At 42.9% G+C, this 18,897-nt stretch overlaps 3 protein-coding genes across 3 annotated transcripts; 1 reads left to right on the forward strand and 2 right to left on the reverse strand.

The window, feature by feature from the left end:
* Positions 1-23: 23 nt before the first annotated feature.
* LOC135622656 (probable 3-hydroxyisobutyrate dehydrogenase-like 2, mitochondrial) lies at positions 24-1,089 on the reverse strand. The gene has a single exon (XM_065124675.1). It carries the CDS (start codon positions 1,087-1,089, stop codon positions 145-147), a length of 945 nt encoding a protein of 314 aa, XP_064980747.1. The 3' UTR covers positions 24-144.
* Positions 1,090-6,754: 5,665 nt separating this feature from the next.
* On the forward strand, positions 6,755-8,739 carry LOC135623388 (WRKY transcription factor 71-like). Its single transcript, XM_065126307.1, has 3 exons — positions 6,755-7,280; positions 7,575-7,715; positions 7,823-8,739. The coding sequence occupies exons 1-3, from the start codon at positions 6,850-6,852 to the stop codon at positions 8,172-8,174; spliced, it is 924 nt and encodes a 307-aa protein (XP_064982379.1). The 5' UTR covers positions 6,755-6,849; the 3' UTR covers positions 8,175-8,739.
* Positions 8,740-9,942: 1,203 nt separating this feature from the next.
* Positions 9,943-17,226, reverse strand: LOC103997122 (mitogen-activated protein kinase 10). The gene is made up of 10 exons (XM_009418267.3): positions 16,659-17,226; positions 14,684-15,092; positions 13,699-13,826; positions 13,490-13,549; positions 12,302-12,451; positions 12,057-12,212; positions 11,683-11,894; positions 11,481-11,582; positions 10,735-10,898; positions 9,943-10,651 (listed from the first exon to the last, which is right to left on the reverse strand). Exons 1-10 carry the CDS (start codon positions 16,680-16,682, stop codon positions 10,293-10,295), a joined length of 1,764 nt encoding a protein of 587 aa, XP_009416542.2. The 5' UTR covers positions 16,683-17,226; the 3' UTR covers positions 9,943-10,292.
* Between the last annotated feature and the right edge of the window lie 1,671 nt (positions 17,227-18,897).

Raw genomic sequence — 18,897 nt, forward strand, 5'->3', positions numbered from 1 at the left:
GACAGTGGTTGTTGAAATGGAAGTCGAGCAAAGCCACAGGGGATACTTATTGATGAGAAACGGCACAAAAGAAAATATGTCAATTGCTCGAACAAGTCTCGTGCAATTTCCACAGTCCAGAGGCATTACCTTCTTGTGCATTCACTATGCGTGCTTTCCGTTGAGTCTCTCGATGACGGTGATCAGGCCCTGTCCGCCCATCTTCCCATCCCCGTTAGCCACCATCGCCAGATACAGTTGCTGGCACAAGGCCGCCCCGGGCAACACCACGCCCTTCCCTGTCTCCTCTTCCCCACCGTCCTCTCCTCCTCTCAACCCCATCCCCAAATCCTTCACCATGTACTCTGCGAAACCCCCCGGTGCGAAGTCCCGCCTCGCCATCCTCTCCCCGAAGATCTCCATCGCCCGCGACCCTGCCGCGCCGGCCCGCACCGCGTCCAAGAACCGCGGCACGTCCAGCCCCGCCCTCCCCGCGAACACTATCGCCTCGCTGAGCCCCAGGATGGTGCCACCGATCGTGATCTGATTCGCGATCTTGCTGCTCTGCCCGCTTCCCGCCGGCCCCATCCACGTCGCCCTCCCGAGCGCCTCGAACAGCGGCGACAGCCAGTGGACCACCCCCTCGTCGCCCCCGGCCAGGATCGCCAGCGTCCCGTCCCTCGCCCCGACGTCCCCGCCCGAGACCGGCGCGTCCACGGCCCAGCACCCCCTGGCCCGCGCCGCCGCCGCAACCTCGCGCGCGAGGGCCGGGTCGCTGCTGGTGCAGTCTACGAGGACGCCGCCGGGCGGGATGGCTGCGAGGGCGCCGGAGGCGGGGTCGAGGAGGGCCTCGCGGACGTCGGAGGGGTGACCGACCATGGTGAACAGCACGTCGGCGGAGCGGGCGGCATCGGCCGGCGAGGGAACGAGGTGGGCGCCGAGGCGGCGGAGGTGGTCGGCCTTGGAGGGGGTGCGGGCGTAGATGGCAACGGCGTAGCCGGCGGTCCGGAGGCGGGCGGCCATGGCGGCGCCCATGACCCCGGCGCCGATCCAGCCGACACGTGTCACGCCTGGTCCGATCGGTCGCGGATAGCCCCTGCCCTCTTCCATCGCCCGTAACAAACACCGTAACCGACTCAAACCTATCTATCTGAACGGAAGGGCACAAGAAAAGACTACAACAAGCGTGGCAAACCGATAGAGCCCAATGCGAGCACAAATCAGTTCTATCTAAACTCGAGTCGGGTCCGAGTTGAGGCGATGTGTGACCCAATTCAATTGAACCGCGGGTAAAAGGGTTCGACTCAAATGCTTGTATTTAACATCGTTAATTACATGAAATTTTTTCTGCAGGTTTGATGAGGAAGGATTACAACGTGGCCCAACCAGAGCTCGACGACACATGGAATAAGGAGCCACGTAAGGTACAAACATCCTTTACTCGATAGTGCATCGTTAACGGATTCGACCCGATAACTCGACCCGATAACATCTCCAATTGGGCCACGGCCCAAATTGACATTCCAAATCACTGTCAACGTTCATTTCCAGTATCAAATCTGTCCTCATTCTTCACACCCTTCACATTGCTCCAACATCGAGTCTTCACGATAATTCTATGGAGATCTAAGAGTTTCGGCTGGAATAGACCTTTCATCATCACTCTTGTTTAGAAAGATTGTGTAAGACTAGTTCTTACTCATAGCACTCTTGCCCAATTCAAATATCATTAGCTCTTCAAATTAGAACTTTAATATTATTTTTCTTGTTACTGATAACATAGTTTCTTGGCTAGTAACGACCTTAATTCTTTGGACCCAAATCGTTCGTGTTCTCACATCAATCATGTGCTAATTGATATTTTTATATTAAAAAAATCATTTAAACAAAAAACATATTATTCTTTTTGGATTTGGTTCATTTGTCTAAGTCATGTGACATGGCACCTATAGAAAAAGTTTTGTTGATGAACAAACACTCCATCAAACTATCATCATCAACATCCAAAGATGTTATGTTTTATTGACAACTTAGGATGCTTTGTGAGAAAAAATTCAACAATAGGTACAAAATTGAGCTCAACATATGCCCTTTATGCACTCAACCATGTAATCTCTTTCGAATGTCGACCTATGTATATTCCTCACTTTTAGTCTTCTCATGATGTAACTTCAATGTCCAACATCTCCAACACGACCAGGCAACTTGATCCCTGTTTCCCTGTACCAAACATCTTTTTCAATTTACGAGTTAATTTTAAGTATTATTTACATATTGGATTTTTTTTATTAATAACTAATCAACCTTTTGTTTTATTTTTGATAGAAAATATTTTAACAATTAATCCCAACCCGCTAGTTGATCACTATAAGAGTTCTGACGTGGAAGAGGAAGATAAAGGTCGAGTCACCCCCATGGGATAGTGACGTAGAGACAATTACACAATAATTTATATGAAATCGATTGGGTTTGCCCCCTCGTTGGCCTCCATGAACAACAGTCCACGAGACTTACCATTGATCAGGTATAAAGCCGATACTTAGCATCAGTCCAAGGGTCGGACCTCTTTCCAAAAATACTCATTTATATTAAAAAAAATTAATTTGAGCATTAGAGGGGTCAGATCGAAAAAATTTTTCTGACATTGACCTTTGTACAAGAGCTCACAAAGGAGTTAGATTCCATCTCGACCTGAAATCGGGACCACCTTAAGCTTTCGAAAGCCACCCAAGGATCACCTCAAAATTATCTTGAACACTTCAGTACCCCATCATCTATCTCATAGGATTACCATGCGGGTTTCTCGGACGCCCTTGCTCCTTTAGGTTCAGACCAAATCGAACCGACTCACGATCATCGGTACTCTCCCCATAATAGTTATTATCATTATTTATTATCAAACAATATTATTCTTAATAGTATGCACTTACTATAAGAATCTTACTTATATAGATGTCGTGATGGCCTCCTTACTGGGAAGAAATCTCGGTAGGACTCATGGGGTATTATACGGTCGATCATCATCATCATCATCATCATCATCATCATCATCATCATCATCATTGGCGTGCCCCAGAATATTTTTCTTCTTGGTAGGTGGTCACCAAAATCTTGCTTGAACAACATCAAATTGTTGAAGTTATTTAGATGGCATGTCAACTTGGCTTTTCAAAGGTGGATCAAACGCTCCAATCATATGACGAGCCTGGCGAGAAACAACTCAAGCATGACACCAATGGTGTTGTTTCAAAGATGCCATCAATCTTCTACAATGGAAAGTGTGGGTCTCCTTTGACCAATGGATGGAAAGAGTGACATCTTATTCTCCTCTTTCATTATCAAAGGAGCCATGTTGTGTTTGATGGACTACCTTGATGTCCCAAAATGATGCCCACATGTCCAACCTAAGACTATAGAAGGTGTAAATATGTTTATAAATTTTAAAGTCGTTAAGAATATAAATAGTTAGATATTGCATCATCTATTGACTTAAAGCTTTTGAAGCCAATTGGGTTGATCAAAATTTTTATGACATCACAGTTGAAATCTTATCTTCAAATCTTATCTGTGCCCATGCAGTAAGAATATATTTCATTAATACTTAGTTTTTAGATATATTGACATTAATCGAAAAATTCACGGACAAAATATTCATTCAGGTTTATCATGTTAATGTTAGAAAAAATAGTGTGGGTTTTGGTGCCCATATGTTGATACTAAGACGATAGATGATCAAAATTTTTTTGGTGTCAAAGCTGAAGATCTTGAATTCAAATCTTCTCGAGTCCGTGCACTAAAAATACATATTCTCGATCAAGCTTGTAGATGCAACTACTAAGATAAATCAAGAGAGAGAGAGAGAGAGCATGGCCAAAGTCTTCACTTAGGTTTAGATGGTGGGGTAATCTAATTCTCAATCATAATATTAAGAAAATGAAAATTAATGAGATTGAGAGGCTTGACCATTGGGATATGTATGCCAACTATAACATTAGGTCATATGGATTTTGGATTACATGGTGTCCTTTTAGAAAGAAAAAGAACAAGGTAAAACATGAAAACATATGAAACATGAGAATAAGATTATTAGTATCCATACATGGATATAAATGTACGTAATCGTATCCAAGAAACATGTTTTGGTACATGCATGCATGGGGACCATGATAACCTTTTCCTTGTCATTTATACATCATTTGTCTCCCAATGTCAATATGAACTCTTTCCATGTAGAATGCCATCCTCCACAGTTCCTCCATCTTGAAAGCTAGATTGGTAAGTGGGGATAGTGGCGACCATCCAATACAGACCAGAATCCATGGCGACAAAGGTTCCTTTCGTATCAAAGATCTCAAAAGACTCGGTGGTGGGATCTTTAGAGAGAGAAGCAATATAGGATAAGATGCTTATATATTTCAACAAGAAAAGTATTTGGAAGCCATCTCCACACAACCTAAAGTAGAAGTTCTTGGATCTTTGGCAGTTCTTTCTTTCTTTTCATCAAACCCAAAAAAAAAAAAAATGTATCTTTTTTTTTAGCTTACGGTTCGTAAAATTTGATTTTGAGATATATATGAACTTGAATTTTAAATTTTTGATGGGTGCTGTTCTATCTAAAATCTTAAAGACGATATATCTTAATACTTCCCTCATACGAGGGAGGTAGATTAAACTTAATCTGACATGGGAAATATAAACTAATCAGAGGATTAGTGTTGTCTCATTTCAAAGCTTAAGTTGATATATAAGATAATCCTTTAACATTAAAACGGTTAGAATCTTAAATCAAGCTTTGTGATTAGCTAAGCAAATGATGTAAGAGTTTTTAGTTAATTTAGAAGTTCTCGGTCTAGTTCTGAACTTTGGAGTTGTTCATCCCTCTGTCATGAAATGCATTTATAGATAGAGATAGAAAAAGAGAAAGAAAAAGATAAGAGTAATATAGAGTATTTAGTGTTTAGTGTTCCTTGTCTCATACTGTATCAGTAATTGTCGTTGCCCACCATCCCCCACTGTTTCCAATATATACATGTCAGTGTTGGATTTCTGCCAAATAACAGCGGCGGTCCCCGGACATGTCGGCGAGCTGCAGCACGCCAGGCCGCACAAAGGCGTCTCCGCCTCTTCGCCGTCGGTGGGGTCGTCGGCCCCACCCAACACCAAATCCACCCGACACCATGCCGTCAGCATCCCGCGACTGCAACCCTCTCTCCCTTTCTCATCTCTCCTAACCTTTTCCTTTGCGGCGAGAAAGAGGGAGGGAGACAGTCGTAGAGCTCAAGCAACCGCCCCATGCACTTCAAGGTTCCTCCTCCATTTCCACGCTGTCCTTTATGTGTATAAAAGCACTGCAGGTAGTGTCCATGTAACATACAAATATAAACCCACCCTGTGACATCTTGAGGAAGAGGAAGATAACAGCGACGAGTTATCCGAACGCATTGCACTATGCGTTCCCAACCATGGAGCAGGTGACAGGTTCTTGTCATGGGATTCATATCGAAACAGGATGGAAGTAATTATACAATCCGTAAGACGAGATCTCAGACCGCCAGATTAACCTTTTCTTCTACAAAGTCGAACCTAGGCATAGGTAGCAGAGTCTTGGCAGTAGGCAGATTCTTATATTTCTGCTTTGTTATCGCGTGTTCTTTGTTCTGTACTCCAATACTAAATGGTGCAGAGGCAGACAGATGGTTTTAAGGTATAAGAGAAGACAAGGGATTGAGTTGACTTTTTTGGTCAGATCTACGAAATATTAAAGGCAAGAGTACATATCCTCATCCGAGAAGAAGCTTGACAGTTGTTTTATGTAGTTTTTCAGATCCAGAAATTTGACTTCAGGTTTTTCTTCATTGCAGTTTCACCAAAGACGACTAGTCTCATTGCCTCCCTTTCTCTCTCTCTCTCTAATACACAAACCTCAGTAGACATCGGTCGATCTTTGTAAACCACATTATACGTGTAGGTATGCATGAAAACGAAGTCGTTGATCATTTTTTGCGAGTAGCTTCACGGCACGATCGCTGTAAAGCGGACCAACAAATGGCAGAACAAAGCACATATCCATCAAAGATTTTGTTGGTGCGATGTCGCAATTCGGATGGACTAAACAAGCTCGCGTGTCCCCATCTCACATCGCCCCACTCCATAAATTACGTCCCACGCGGCTCCACTTTTTGCGGCTTGTCGAAAAAATATCCAGTGCCGGACTGCACCTACCCTCAAGTTTTACCCGCCGCTCCTGTCCTCAATGCCGTCCGGCTCCATGTTTCTAGACTAATAACGAGGCGGGTACACGGTTGGTACCCGAGCAGGGAAACTTATTTTTTTTAGATACGCACTGTGGTCGGCCGATCACCTTTGGGCACGTGAACGCCGTGTTCACACGTCGCGGAAGAGAGTTGGAGCGCTCCGACGTCCGATCAAGATCGGAGGGACGATGGCGCGCCTCCCACCGAGAGACTCACACGTGCGAGGGGAGCAGGTGACGTCAACAGGGTCGTCAGCTTCGGGATCTACGAGTCCGGTCTCCCACGTGCCGGTGTAATGGTCAAACGCCGGTGCCCCTCCCGACCCCCTCCCCAAAACGAACCTTCGCGGAGGGGAGGGCAAAGGGTTAAAGGATCGACCGCCGTTTCCCTGTCCCCCGACCCAAGTGACCGACTGTAGCCGGTGCTTGCCGAATCTCCCATTAAAAAAAAGAAATATATATATATATAATTAAAATTAAAATTAAATGATAAGAAGAGGTGCTCGAAAACCGTAGAAAAGAGGAGGAAGACTGAGGCCGCACTCTTTCTTCCTCCCTTTCGAGCCATCCTCTCTTACTCTTTTATCTACACCCTTCTCTCCCTAGCTACTCTCTCGATGTCGGGAGAGAGTAGCGAGCCTTACCGCCATGACTTCCCCTTCCACGACGATCTGTTCTCGGTCTTCTCCCAGAAGCCCGACGGTTTACAGGGTTTCGATCCGCAGACGGCACCCCCATTCATGAGCTTCGGTGACTACCTGCATGGATCGACGACGGACGGCAGCTTGGTGGTTCAAGGCTTCGACGCCCCACGCTCGCAGCCGTGCGATCCGGTGGTGGGTGGTGATGGCGGTAAGAACGCTGCGGCCGGGGGGGGCGACGGCATGACTCCGGTGACGCCCTACTTCTCGGCGTCTTCGTCGTCGACGGAGGCTGCCGGCGACGAGGACTGGAGGCCCTGCAAGGTGGATCAGCCGAAGCAGGAGGTGCAGGAAGAGGAGAAGCATGCACCGCAGGACGGAGAAGGGCGTGACAAGACCAAGAAAGCGTGGGTTTCCACCACTCCTTCCTCGATTTCTTTGGTTGCTTTCTTTTGTTTTCTTGTTCTTGATGCCGTTTAATTTGGTGCGTGGCGGAAGAATAGTTCGCCCGCAAGTTAGATCTTTTGTGCTCTTCTTTTGACCGAGTTAGATTTGGCTTTGGATTCACATTCTTGTAGGGTCACAACTCGTAGCCTAGCTCTAGGGCTCTCTCTTCCCCTAACAAAAACATATCCAAGCTGAAGTAGTCTCAGATAGGAACAAGCTCTGACGGTCATGTTTCCTGGGAAATGGTGGTGCAGGAACAAGCCGAGGAAGAAAGGCGAGAGACAAAGGGGTCCCCGGTTTGCTTTCATGACCAAGAGCGAGGTGGATCACCTCGAGGATGGCTATCGATGGAGGAAGTACGGCCAGAAGGCAGTGAAGAACAGCCCTTATCCAAGGCGAGTCATCTATCTAATCGAATCGCACACCTTCTTTTCCCATTTCCTTGGGTGATGCATTGACGCATCCTCTCTGCGCTCACTAATATTTGCATCGACCACCTCAGAAGCTACTACCGTTGCACGGCTCAGAAGTGCAACGTGAAGAAGAGGGTGGAGAGATCATGTCAGGATCCCACGACCGTGATCACCACCTACGAAGGGCAGCACACTCATCACAGTCCTGCGAGCCTTCGCGGCGGCGGCGGCGGCGGGCACATGTTATCACCCTCGCCGACGACGAACCTTCGCCGTAGCCTACTGCTGCAACAGGTCTCCCGCAGCAGCAGCTCGGCGGGATACACAAACCCTAACACGTATCATGCAGGCCTCCCACCTCTTCTGCCTCAGCTTCACGTCCCCGACCATGGCCTCCTGCAAGACATCGTGCCCTCTTTCACCCACGGTAGCCAACGCTGAGAAGCTCCGTACCTCTGCCGCTCTTCCTTGTACGTGTAGCCAAGTATAAGAACGCTGTGTAATCTACGACATAGAGATATGATAACTCCATGTGGAGAGCAGTTGTCGTTGCTGCCGGAAGTCAAATCTCCATGGAAGGAGGTCGAGGGATCGGAGATGGGCATTGAATGCCGAGAGTGGTAGGCTCGGGGATGGCGGTGGGGGGAGGACAAGGATTGTGGCATGAGAAATCCAAGGTTTTGGTCCCGCTATCTTAAATGGGGGAGTGAGGGGAATGGAGAGGGGAAGGACTAGGGCTTATCATGGCTGGTCTTGCTCTAGATTGGTAGCTGGAGTTAATGCAGAAAGGGTGAGTCGTTATTGAAGGGGGGGGGGGGGGGGGAGAATTTGGAGAGATGCAAGTACAACGCAATCCCTCTATGCCTCCATGCCTTCTTTATGATCCAAGAGGACAGTGGGCAATGTCACTCTCTCTGCGATGCTCATCCTCTTTGTTTGTTCGGTATATGTAATCATATCCTTCACTCCGATGATACTAAGCTTAAAAGCTTATAGATTTTTACCATGATGAGGAATCCTTCTGTGAAGTGAGGTGGAATGAGTGGAAAGCATTTTCTACAACTTCTCCATTCGTTTTCTGTTTGTGAATTTGCTACCGACGTACTCCATGAATTGGTACGCTCCATTACTAAGTAAATAATGGCTATCTTATGATATTTGTGATTGACTTTTGATGATGATAGTATGTATTCTTCGATGTTAATATAGTGAGGATGGTGAAAATGATGACAACACTTAGCTAATGCTGCTACGTAGAATTCCTTGTTTTAGGGTTTAGGAATACTGTTGAGGACGGTGGAGGTGGTGGTCTGTGAGATGGATGATTCCCAGGATCTAAGGGAGTCCAAATGAAATGGATTCCGGGAAATATGGACCTTACTTACTTGAGCTAAAAAACGAATCATAGTATCCCTATTTGACTTAATTTATGAGATGAGATAATTAATCTATTATGTTAGTGAGTGTTGGATCATTCATTAATTAGTACTAACTCAGTATAATCTTACGAATCAATTCAATTATTCTTTCTCATATGATGTAGCGATTAGAGAAGAAAGATTAGGCCATTTAAATGATCTTAAAAGATGATGATATGCACGAGAGCCGTGCGCATTCACAAAAGGAATCGACCCTTCTTTTGTGCAGAGGTAAGAAAGAAGGGATTGCAGCCACGGTCATGAAGGCCGGCGGGCTGCTGCGTACCGGAAAGGCGATGCTATTTCCACGACAAGATTAGCCCTCTTGCCAACTGACTCCTCTATCCAAAGGCATCACCAAATCCACCATCTTTCTTCTTTTCTCTTTGTTCCAGTGATGGAGATAAAACCTTTTTCTTCTTCTTTTTGATGCAAAGATTGTGTTGTGTTTTGCTCATAAACATATTTGATGAGTACAAGTTAAATCCTTGCACACTTAATCTGGTCATGGATGAACTCTCACCAGAGAGAGAGAGAGAGAGAGAGAGAGAGAGAGAGAGAGATGTTTAAGAAACTTAATATGTAGAGGTTTCCTTCAAAGTCATATTCGAGAGGGGAGCCATTAAAGAAGACGTTACATGGGATGAAAGAAGGTATAGACAAGCTTTGGACAACCATCATTTATCATGCCATGACAAAAACTATCAGCACCCACTGTGATTCTTTTTTATTGGATTACATTAAATTTTAACCTTTTTAAAGCTTTATTCTACAATCAATATCGTTATCCATCCATCAATTCATCATTCAGTAAGATCTTGCAAGCACTCGTGAATATGTACAGGCAGGCGTAGGAAAAAGAACATGAAGTTGGATCAGAAACAATTTTTCTAACAGGAGGCGAAGATGAACAGTTTCACCAGAGCTATGCTTACATTGTCCTTTGAAGTGTATTCATCATCTACAGCAAGCAATGCACATTGCGAGTACGAAGTTGCGTCTTCCTTCCCTCGTGGCCTCGTCAGTAATCTTCTCCTTTCTCTTCTGCCTGTTGTTGGCTGCCCTTAGCATTTGCAGCGAATGTTAGTGAGCATCGTCGTCCTTGCCCATCTGAGATGGCATGTTTATCGGTGCTCAGCGCTTAATACATTCTGGTCATGCCAAACTGAATGGTGCCGACTTTTCTGTGACCACCAGCAGTAGCTGCTGCGACGATCCCATTGAAGGGGGAAGCTCTCATGTCAAGGGCTATGTCTGGTGCCATCTTGCTGGGTATGCATGGATGGGGGGGTGGCTTGTGCTGTACAGATTCGCCTTCGGCCTCCACGGGGTCTCTGTTGGAGCTCCCCAACTTGCCTGCAGGACCATGAAAACAAAATGGCGGAATGGCGGATTGCAGCGGAAGAACAGGATTCCTGATGAATCGTCTGGGATCGTAGGCATCCTTCATACTTCCAATATCGTACGGCACCACCGGACCAACAACTTTTCCTGGTCTAGCTGGAAAACAGAGCACGATACAAGACTGTAAGTGTGCAACAGCATCATTACCAACGGTGGCCATTTTGGATCTAAGGAATTACCAGTTGGAATCCTTTGTGCCTGTGAAGCTTTTGAGATGCTTCCAGATGACCTTTCATTGTCACGAGGGTTCTTACACGCTTCAACCGTGCCTTGCTTATCTCTTGAAGGACCCATGTTCGGTTGTTCCATTGGGGGTATAGTAGCAGAGTGGACCACCGTGGACCTACCAGGAGGCAAATAAATCTAAACGACGAAAAGGTTGACCAATCCAGACTTTCATGAAATAAACGGGTGAGAAGATGGAAGAGACAAAACAAATGCAATCGCTTAAAAGAATTTCGTTTCTGTTTCAGTTAATTTCTATTCTTGAAAAGCAAAAAGATATATGCTAGTTTCAATTACCTTCTAAAATGCATGATGGATAGCATGCTTGTAAAGAGTTTGATATTTTAATGCCTGCTGTTTCCAGCTTCAAGTAAATTTTCAAAGACTATTATGAGAAACAATATTGGGACCGCTTGGTACGGGTGGTAGTGCTTGGTACATGAAAAATCGGTCCGATGGCATACCGGTACGTGGACCGCCGGTACCGCTATAGTGCTACAGTATTATATTGTAGCAGTGCTACAGTGCTACAGCAATGAAGAAAATATACTTGGTACCGATTTTTCATGTACTTGGTACCGATTTTTCATGTACTTGGTATGTACCACCCGTACCAAGCGGTCCCAATCGGTACTGCATACCTGCATACATGAAAAATCAAAGGAATAACATTCAAAATCAGACTACCATGAAAAAGTACCTAGGAAGAGAAACATGCTTCCTGTCTAATGGAATTACAGGCCCACTTTTACCACCATTCTCCTCAAGGTAAGCAAATTGCTTTCTAAACTGATCGACAGCACTGCATACACGGAAAGCAGGAAAAAATTACCAAGAGTGAGATTGTCAGGCATTTATTTATGAGTAGATACTGAAGGGCAAAGGGATCTGAAATATAGAACCTAGGATATAGGAAATTTGCACTTTGGGTTCCATTCATGTAGTCTTTGAGCAACTGGGGATGATACTCCAAAATCTCACGGAAGATAAGTTCCCGTATGTCCTCTTTAGTCAACCTTCGGCGCTCAAACTCAAATTCCATCTTTGTTATTGGTTGGCAAGATGGTTCTCTCTCTACCTTGGCAAGGCCTTTGAAATATGGATCAGCCAATGCCTGGTATATGGATAAATTTGGAATCATCATTTGATAAATAGAGTGATAAAGAATATGAGATACTATAACACTAAACCTCATGTGATACTACTAAAATTTAGAAAACAAAACATCATGAGGACAGAAGCAAATTATTGCATGAATCTAGTTGGACATGGATACCTCTTCAGCTGTTGGCCGGTCCTTGGGATCAAATGCTAAAAGCCTCTCTAGAAGTTTCAATGCCAGAGGATCTGCATTTGGGAACTTCTGTGAAAATGGCACAGACAGTTTTTTTCTCATGTTGCTCAAGTACTTCCTTGCCTTCTCATTCCGGACCTGGAATCAGAAAAGAAGGAAAATGATATTTTCAGTGATTTCAAAACAATGGCACCTTCAAACATAAAGTTTTGACACAACTATCATACCCGAGAAATTGTATCTAAGGAAGGTGTCCCCAGAAGATCAGTCATCAAATCCAACTGATGAACTACATTTTTACCAGGAAAAAGAGGCTTGCCTGTCAATACCTCAGCAAAAATGCAACCAATGCTCCAAATATCGATAGCAGTGGTATACTGCAATTTCAGAACAACCAGTCAATATAGTTTTTAGCAAAATTTCACGGTTCAAAACTAGAGAGTAAAACATACGAACAACTCGATACTAGTACCTGTTATTAGTGATATTTCAGCTTGCAGGGAGTTCAAAATCCTTCCTGAACATGCATTATTTTTAATGTATGGAACTATTATATCCTTCAGAAGTTTATCAAGAATAGCAACTACAACTATTCCAATTGTAAAATGTTTTTAAGAGTTACCGACAATAAATCATCAACTAAATCAATAACTATAGATCTCCAACAGATCACATAGTTGATCACATACTAACAAACAAAAAATCATCACTACTGGTATGCCAACATTCTGAGGCTCCATATCCCCCTTGCTATAAGTGTAAGCCCCACAAGACTTGATGGGCATGAAAATGGAAATGCTGATATATGCTATATAAGAATGTCTTTTTAAAGTTCACATAGTGCTTTACATAATAATTTTCAACAAAGAAATCATATTACAACATCCTGATCAAGCACAGAAAGATGTATTGGAATTTAAGGAAGATTCATACGTCACTCTGATTGGTAACTGCACCAGTTTTGTGCATCTTGAATTAGGTGCAAGAACTAAAGCTTTCCACAGTATATTTAATTTGTTTATTAATTCATAAATTCAACAAAACAACTCAGATGAGAGATCATTCAATAGCTATAAAACTCTGCTAATAGCTTCCAGTAGGGAAAGATTTTTTTGATTGGTTGTTATAATTGAAACAAAGAAGTGAAGAACAAGTTACAGATCAAGAACATGAACCCAAGCCCAGATGCATACATAACATGGTAGCAAATTAGGTCTGCAGTACAAAATAACAGGTCTATCATATTGCCTGATCGGCTGATCCAGCATGGTCATGTTCTTTTAACAGTGTTTAATATATGAGAATAGTTGTATGATTGCAGCTTGTGTTGCCATTGTGCTTTAGGCACCAGGCATAGTATTGAAATATTTCATGAGATAAAAACATTTAAAGATCATGAAGCAATATGCTTATACCTTGGAAAAGAATGATCCACATAACTCAGGAGCCCTATACCATCTGGTTGCAACATAATCCTGTTAAAAGTTAGTGCTCTAGAAGGTTAAAAGAGTGTAGTCATTGCTTCTTAGATGATAAAACAACAATCAAATATACCACTAGACCAAAACATAATAACAAGCAATAAATTGAATATGAAGGAAAAGGAAACCTCCAACTAACGTACCGTCCAAAAAATTGTTGTGGGCGTGTCGCTAAATGCAACTCTTGCCAGTCCAAAATCACAAATTTTTAGCTTGCAGTTTGCATTTGCTAGTATGTTTTTTGGCTTTAAATCACGATGATACACATTAGCTGCACATGAAACAAATTGGACATGAAAATGCTATTCTTAAAGATTACTCAGCATTTGGCACCTAGTGGAATTATCATCATAACCAAAAGATAAAATAGTAATAATCACAGATAAAACAAACAAGTCATAGAAGTCATTCAATGCACTGATCAAGTGAAAACATTTGAAATATTGATTTAAATATGTTTACAACCATAATTTTGGCCATGATAAAAGAGACTGAAACTTACTGCACATTTCAAGCATATGAAAGAATGATATAAGACAACCAAAAAACTATACAAACATGAAAACTCTCGACTCTGAATGTTTCCAATCACACGAAGTTGAAAATATAACAAAAATAACAAAATTCCCATTACTTAAGATGATCCAGATCATGAAATTATAAGCCTAACATTACGTGAATCAACTAATGCCACATTATATGGGCGTTAATGATTGTATAGCCAATTCAAGGTTCCAGTTCCCGCTATACATCTTTGGCCATGCTGTTTCTATTTGATGTTACATGAAGAGAAGACAAGGATATAGCACAATTGTGAAGATTATGAAATTTCAAATGCTATTCCCCAACAAATGAACCTCAACCTGAATGCAGCCCCCCAGCTCTTACATTTTGAGTAGAACGAAAACCAAAGCAAGCTTTTCTGGATGCAAAACCCTAAAGTAACATAGATAAGTTCAAGAGAAACAAAGGCAGAGATTGTCAATAAGTCAAAGATTGTCAATGAGTAGTTTTTAACGGATGCACTCGTATTAGAAGTGAAAACTAAAAGAAAAAGAACAATAATCAAAAGTTACATTAGCCATATTAATCCATAACTGCATAAATCTTTCAATACCAATATATTACCTGTGTGAATATATTTTAGTGCACGAAGCAGCTGATAAAGAAAAAACTGATAATGTTCTCTTGTTAGATCATCGTTTGCCTTGATGACTTGGTGAAGATCTGACTCCATGAGCTCAAAAACAACATAAATATCTTTGAAATCCTTCCTTGATGGAGGCAACATGATGTGCTTAATCTCCACTATATCAGGATGTCTTAAAAGACGAAGAAGCTTGATCTCACGAAGGATTCTGACAGCATCGGAGATGTGTTCGAAAATATCATGTATCTTCTTGATCGCCACCTTCTCTCCAGTATGTGTATCAATTGCTGAACAGACCACCCCATAGCTACCTTTGCCTATAACCTCCTGAATTTGGTATCTATTGGCATCCCCATACTCGCTGAAAAAGTCCAAATCTGGTGAATTCTGCAGAAGACAATAAAATGCAATAACAGTTCAAGATAGCAACTTGTTTCAGTTCTGCAAATGCACTAATTTATGATTGAGAAAAATACAATACTGGCATCTTGTTGCTGGATCATCAAGTCCTTCAATATTCAGTTAATTATCCCTTTGAAAAGTAAAAAACATAATAGAACCCACTATATATCATGGCTGACAATTTGAGACAGTCATGTGCCTATATGCTCCAGTAATCTGTCACTTCAAATTTCAATGTAAAATTTGATAGATGAAAAATGGATAAATGCTATATCTTGCAAGAAAACAAATCGATAATTTGGATGTGGTAGTTAGAAGGAGCGATATGATTAATGTTAGTGGCAATAGAAGAGAAAAAGGAAGACCTAAAAATATCGTAATAGAAACTATAAACAAATATTTAAATACTCTAAACTCAACTACACATATGATGTTTTACAAATCTCAATGGCGGCAAAAGATCCATGTAGCCAACCCCAAATCGTTGGTACTCACCGATTTGTTGTTGTTGTTGTTTGTTTAAATTGAAAAGACTTCTAAGATGATGAGTTGTGTAACACCAGTTTACCTTTCTGTATATACTAAAACAAAATTTGCATACTTAAAATACAAATACATCCATATAAGTACTACATGCATACCTTTTGTTCTCTAATTAAGTCAGGACAGGGAACTTCATGTGGGACCAGATACAAGAATCAAATTGGTCTTATGCACCAACTTACATATTACACCAATTGGTATCAAGGATTAATTTTATTTCCTCCAGTCCTACAGATGATGTTATATTTTTAATGTTTCAAAATAGCAACATGACAGCATCAGAACAACAGCCCACACATAATTTGGATCACCACTAGAAATCAAGAAAATGGGAAATACTCCAAAAAGAGCCCACAGAGTAATTTGTGCAGATACAACAACAAAAAAACGAAAATTTTATCTTCACGGAAGATGTGAAAGAACAAAAATGACAAACAAATAATAGAAACAAAAATATCGGAGAAAATCCTCAGGATTAGAGTTCACCGATAGCAACTCAATCGGCATGTGCGTTCAAAAAAGATAAAAGTACAACCAGGAAGAAAAGAAATAACGAAACGGAAGAAGAATCTCGAGATGACCGACAGAAGCTACCCGGACGCAATTCCAAGTAGAATTGAGTCGATTTTTGAACCATCATCAGTGGTGTCAGATGAAATGCACAAACTCAAAACAGGAACCTGGTACCGGACTTGGTGCAGAAAATCTTTGACAGCCGGTCATCATTCAAAACGTTTACTTCAGAAAAATCGTAGCATAAGGAATTATACACGAATCAAACCCAACCAGTCATCGATCGACTCAATTGGAGCAACTCGAGGAGCCATTAGATATGCTTCAAAAAGAAGAAGAAAGGCAGAAGCCAAGAGACAATGAGAAAGGAGAACATCGGTCAACGGGAGCAACTTGGCACTCGGATAGAGCAAAAACCGACCTGAACCAGCAGATCTATAGCGTAACCCAAACAAAAAGGGAACAGACAGGAAAAGCACGGATCAAGAAACCCACCTTCTTTCGCTGATCTTGCTGCATTTTTACAGCTTAGCACCCGAATCGCCTATCGAGACAATCCAAAACTCCTTCCTCTTCTTATCTTCCTCCTCTTTTTTACCTCCACCGATCCCTCTTCCTTCCTCTCCTCACACTCTCCGTTAAAACTCCGGACGAGATCTAAACCAAAAAGGAACGGAGCCCTATGGAAATCATCCGCATTTGCCCCACCTGCCCCCGCTCCGGATCACAACCCGGCAGTCCCGCGCCGACGCTCCGAAGCGCACAGAGACGGGATCCAATCCCACAGGCACTCACAGTCCCCCCAACGCAACAAGAGCCACGATCACAGAGACGGGGAGCCCCGCCGAAAACTCCACCACACAAGATCCGGCCCCTCCACGTTCCAAACCGAAACCAAAGCTCGTCGCTCCGCCGCCTCCACGAAACCGACCGGCAATTCCTCCAAAAACCTCCAAGCACAGAGTAACCAGCCCCGAAACCACGCCCTAATCCCAGGGTTTTCTGATAGCAAGAGACGAAGGGATGGGTGAGGTCAGGGAAGAGATGGGAGAGGAAGAGAAGAATGGTTACCGATGCAGGGCATCTAAAGCGTTTCTATATAATTTCTGAAGGACGATAATGCACCCAACTGTTCTCCAAAAATACACAATAACGTAGCGTAACGTTAGGTAATTAATGGTAATACGTGAGGGTCTTTTCGTCATAATGAGAGGTGCCTTTGCGTGCCTGCGTAGGCTTTTGGTGGCCGCAGTTTGGTGCCACTTCGAATCTTTCACCCTTTTTTTTACCGTTGGAAGGAGGAGAGGATGGAAATTGAAATGGTTGAAGCCTTCAAACTTTGTTATTATCTTGTCGATTCTTATGAGATTGGTTGACCTCCTTTGCAATTTTTCTCTTTGTCTATTTTACTTTTATTTATATACAAAAATAAATATTTTAATGGTAAAAAAACTAATTTTTTGGTTGATTAAAAGAAAATAGGAATTGGTATAAAGTTGACAATGCTGCAATGGTGTGTTGGTCAAAGCAGGGGATGATCTTATCCAGTTAGCCATGGAGTTCCCCAGGAATGTCACATGAGAACACCTGAAGGAAGGAATCAGAAGAACTCAGGTTTACCACTTAACTGCAGTCGAGAATTCTAGGTGGAAAGATGGCTGAGAGCTTAAGCAACGTTGATGATGATCTCAATAATGAAGTGTCATTAATGGTGTGCAGATTCATGGAAGCTATAAATTAGAATGCCTTCTCGGGTTTTCCTCACAGGTAAGTCTGCAAGCAAGAAAATTCCAAGAAAAGAATATGCCCAGAATAGTCGTTTATGTGAAGAAACGTTGGTGATTGCAACCTGTTACCATTCTACTGAAAGTTACCTCCCAACCTTCTGCCTTCTTCTTCTTCTTCTTCTTCTTCTTTTTGGCCGGTTCTGAATGAATGTTTGACTTGCTAAATACACTGGTTGAAGGAGGAAGAGAATTCTACTTCGTGATGCTGTTGTGTCGAGCCAACAAGATCAAGATCTCGACGGTGAGGAAGGAGGTTTAAGATGAAGTCATGGCTGAGTTGAGCGACGGCTAGCTTCTGCTCATCATCTTCGACCCTCGGGGAAAATGACCCAGGATCTGTCCCCAGAAGTCTCATCAACGTGTGGTCCTTGTCCCGTTGCCCGAAGCTATGCTGTAGCATCCACCAGTGGTTGCTTATCTTGTGCTCCAGCTATGAGCTACAGGACACTCACTGCTCACCACAAGTGCAAAATGATGCATCAGGAAGCATCAAGGAGGCTGCTTTTCGAGGGTATAAATGCGGCTGCTGCTGTTGCCGCTCCGTCTCCTCCAGGAAGGCTGGCCTCAATTATGTGCAGTGGCTTTTTGTGTGGAGGAATTTTGTTTCATCTACAAACACGGGTCATGTGGTCATCTACAAGAACGAAGGGAGAAGATGATCGAAAGGAAGTGTTTTGGAGGCGAAAGGGTTAAGCTATCAATGAACGGAGGGAGAAAGAGATCGGCCGACAGGGAAGCCTCCTAAATGCGTCGTTTTCTTAGAGGCCCCCCAACGCCTGGTGCTGCGGTGGCCTTTGTTGTTGCCGCTGCTGCTATAGCTTTACCACTGCCATTAGGATGGATTCAGAGGTAACACATACGACCTGCATGTCACCCTCGTGTCCGACTATTCCAAACAGATGATAATAATAATAATAATAATAATAATAATAATAATAATAATAATA

Source organism: Musa acuminata, chromosome BXJ2-9 (assembly GCF_036884655.1).
Source record: "Musa acuminata AAA Group cultivar baxijiao chromosome BXJ2-9, Cavendish_Baxijiao_AAA, whole genome shotgun sequence".
Lineage (NCBI taxonomy): Eukaryota > Viridiplantae > Streptophyta > Magnoliopsida > Zingiberales > Musaceae > Musa > Musa acuminata.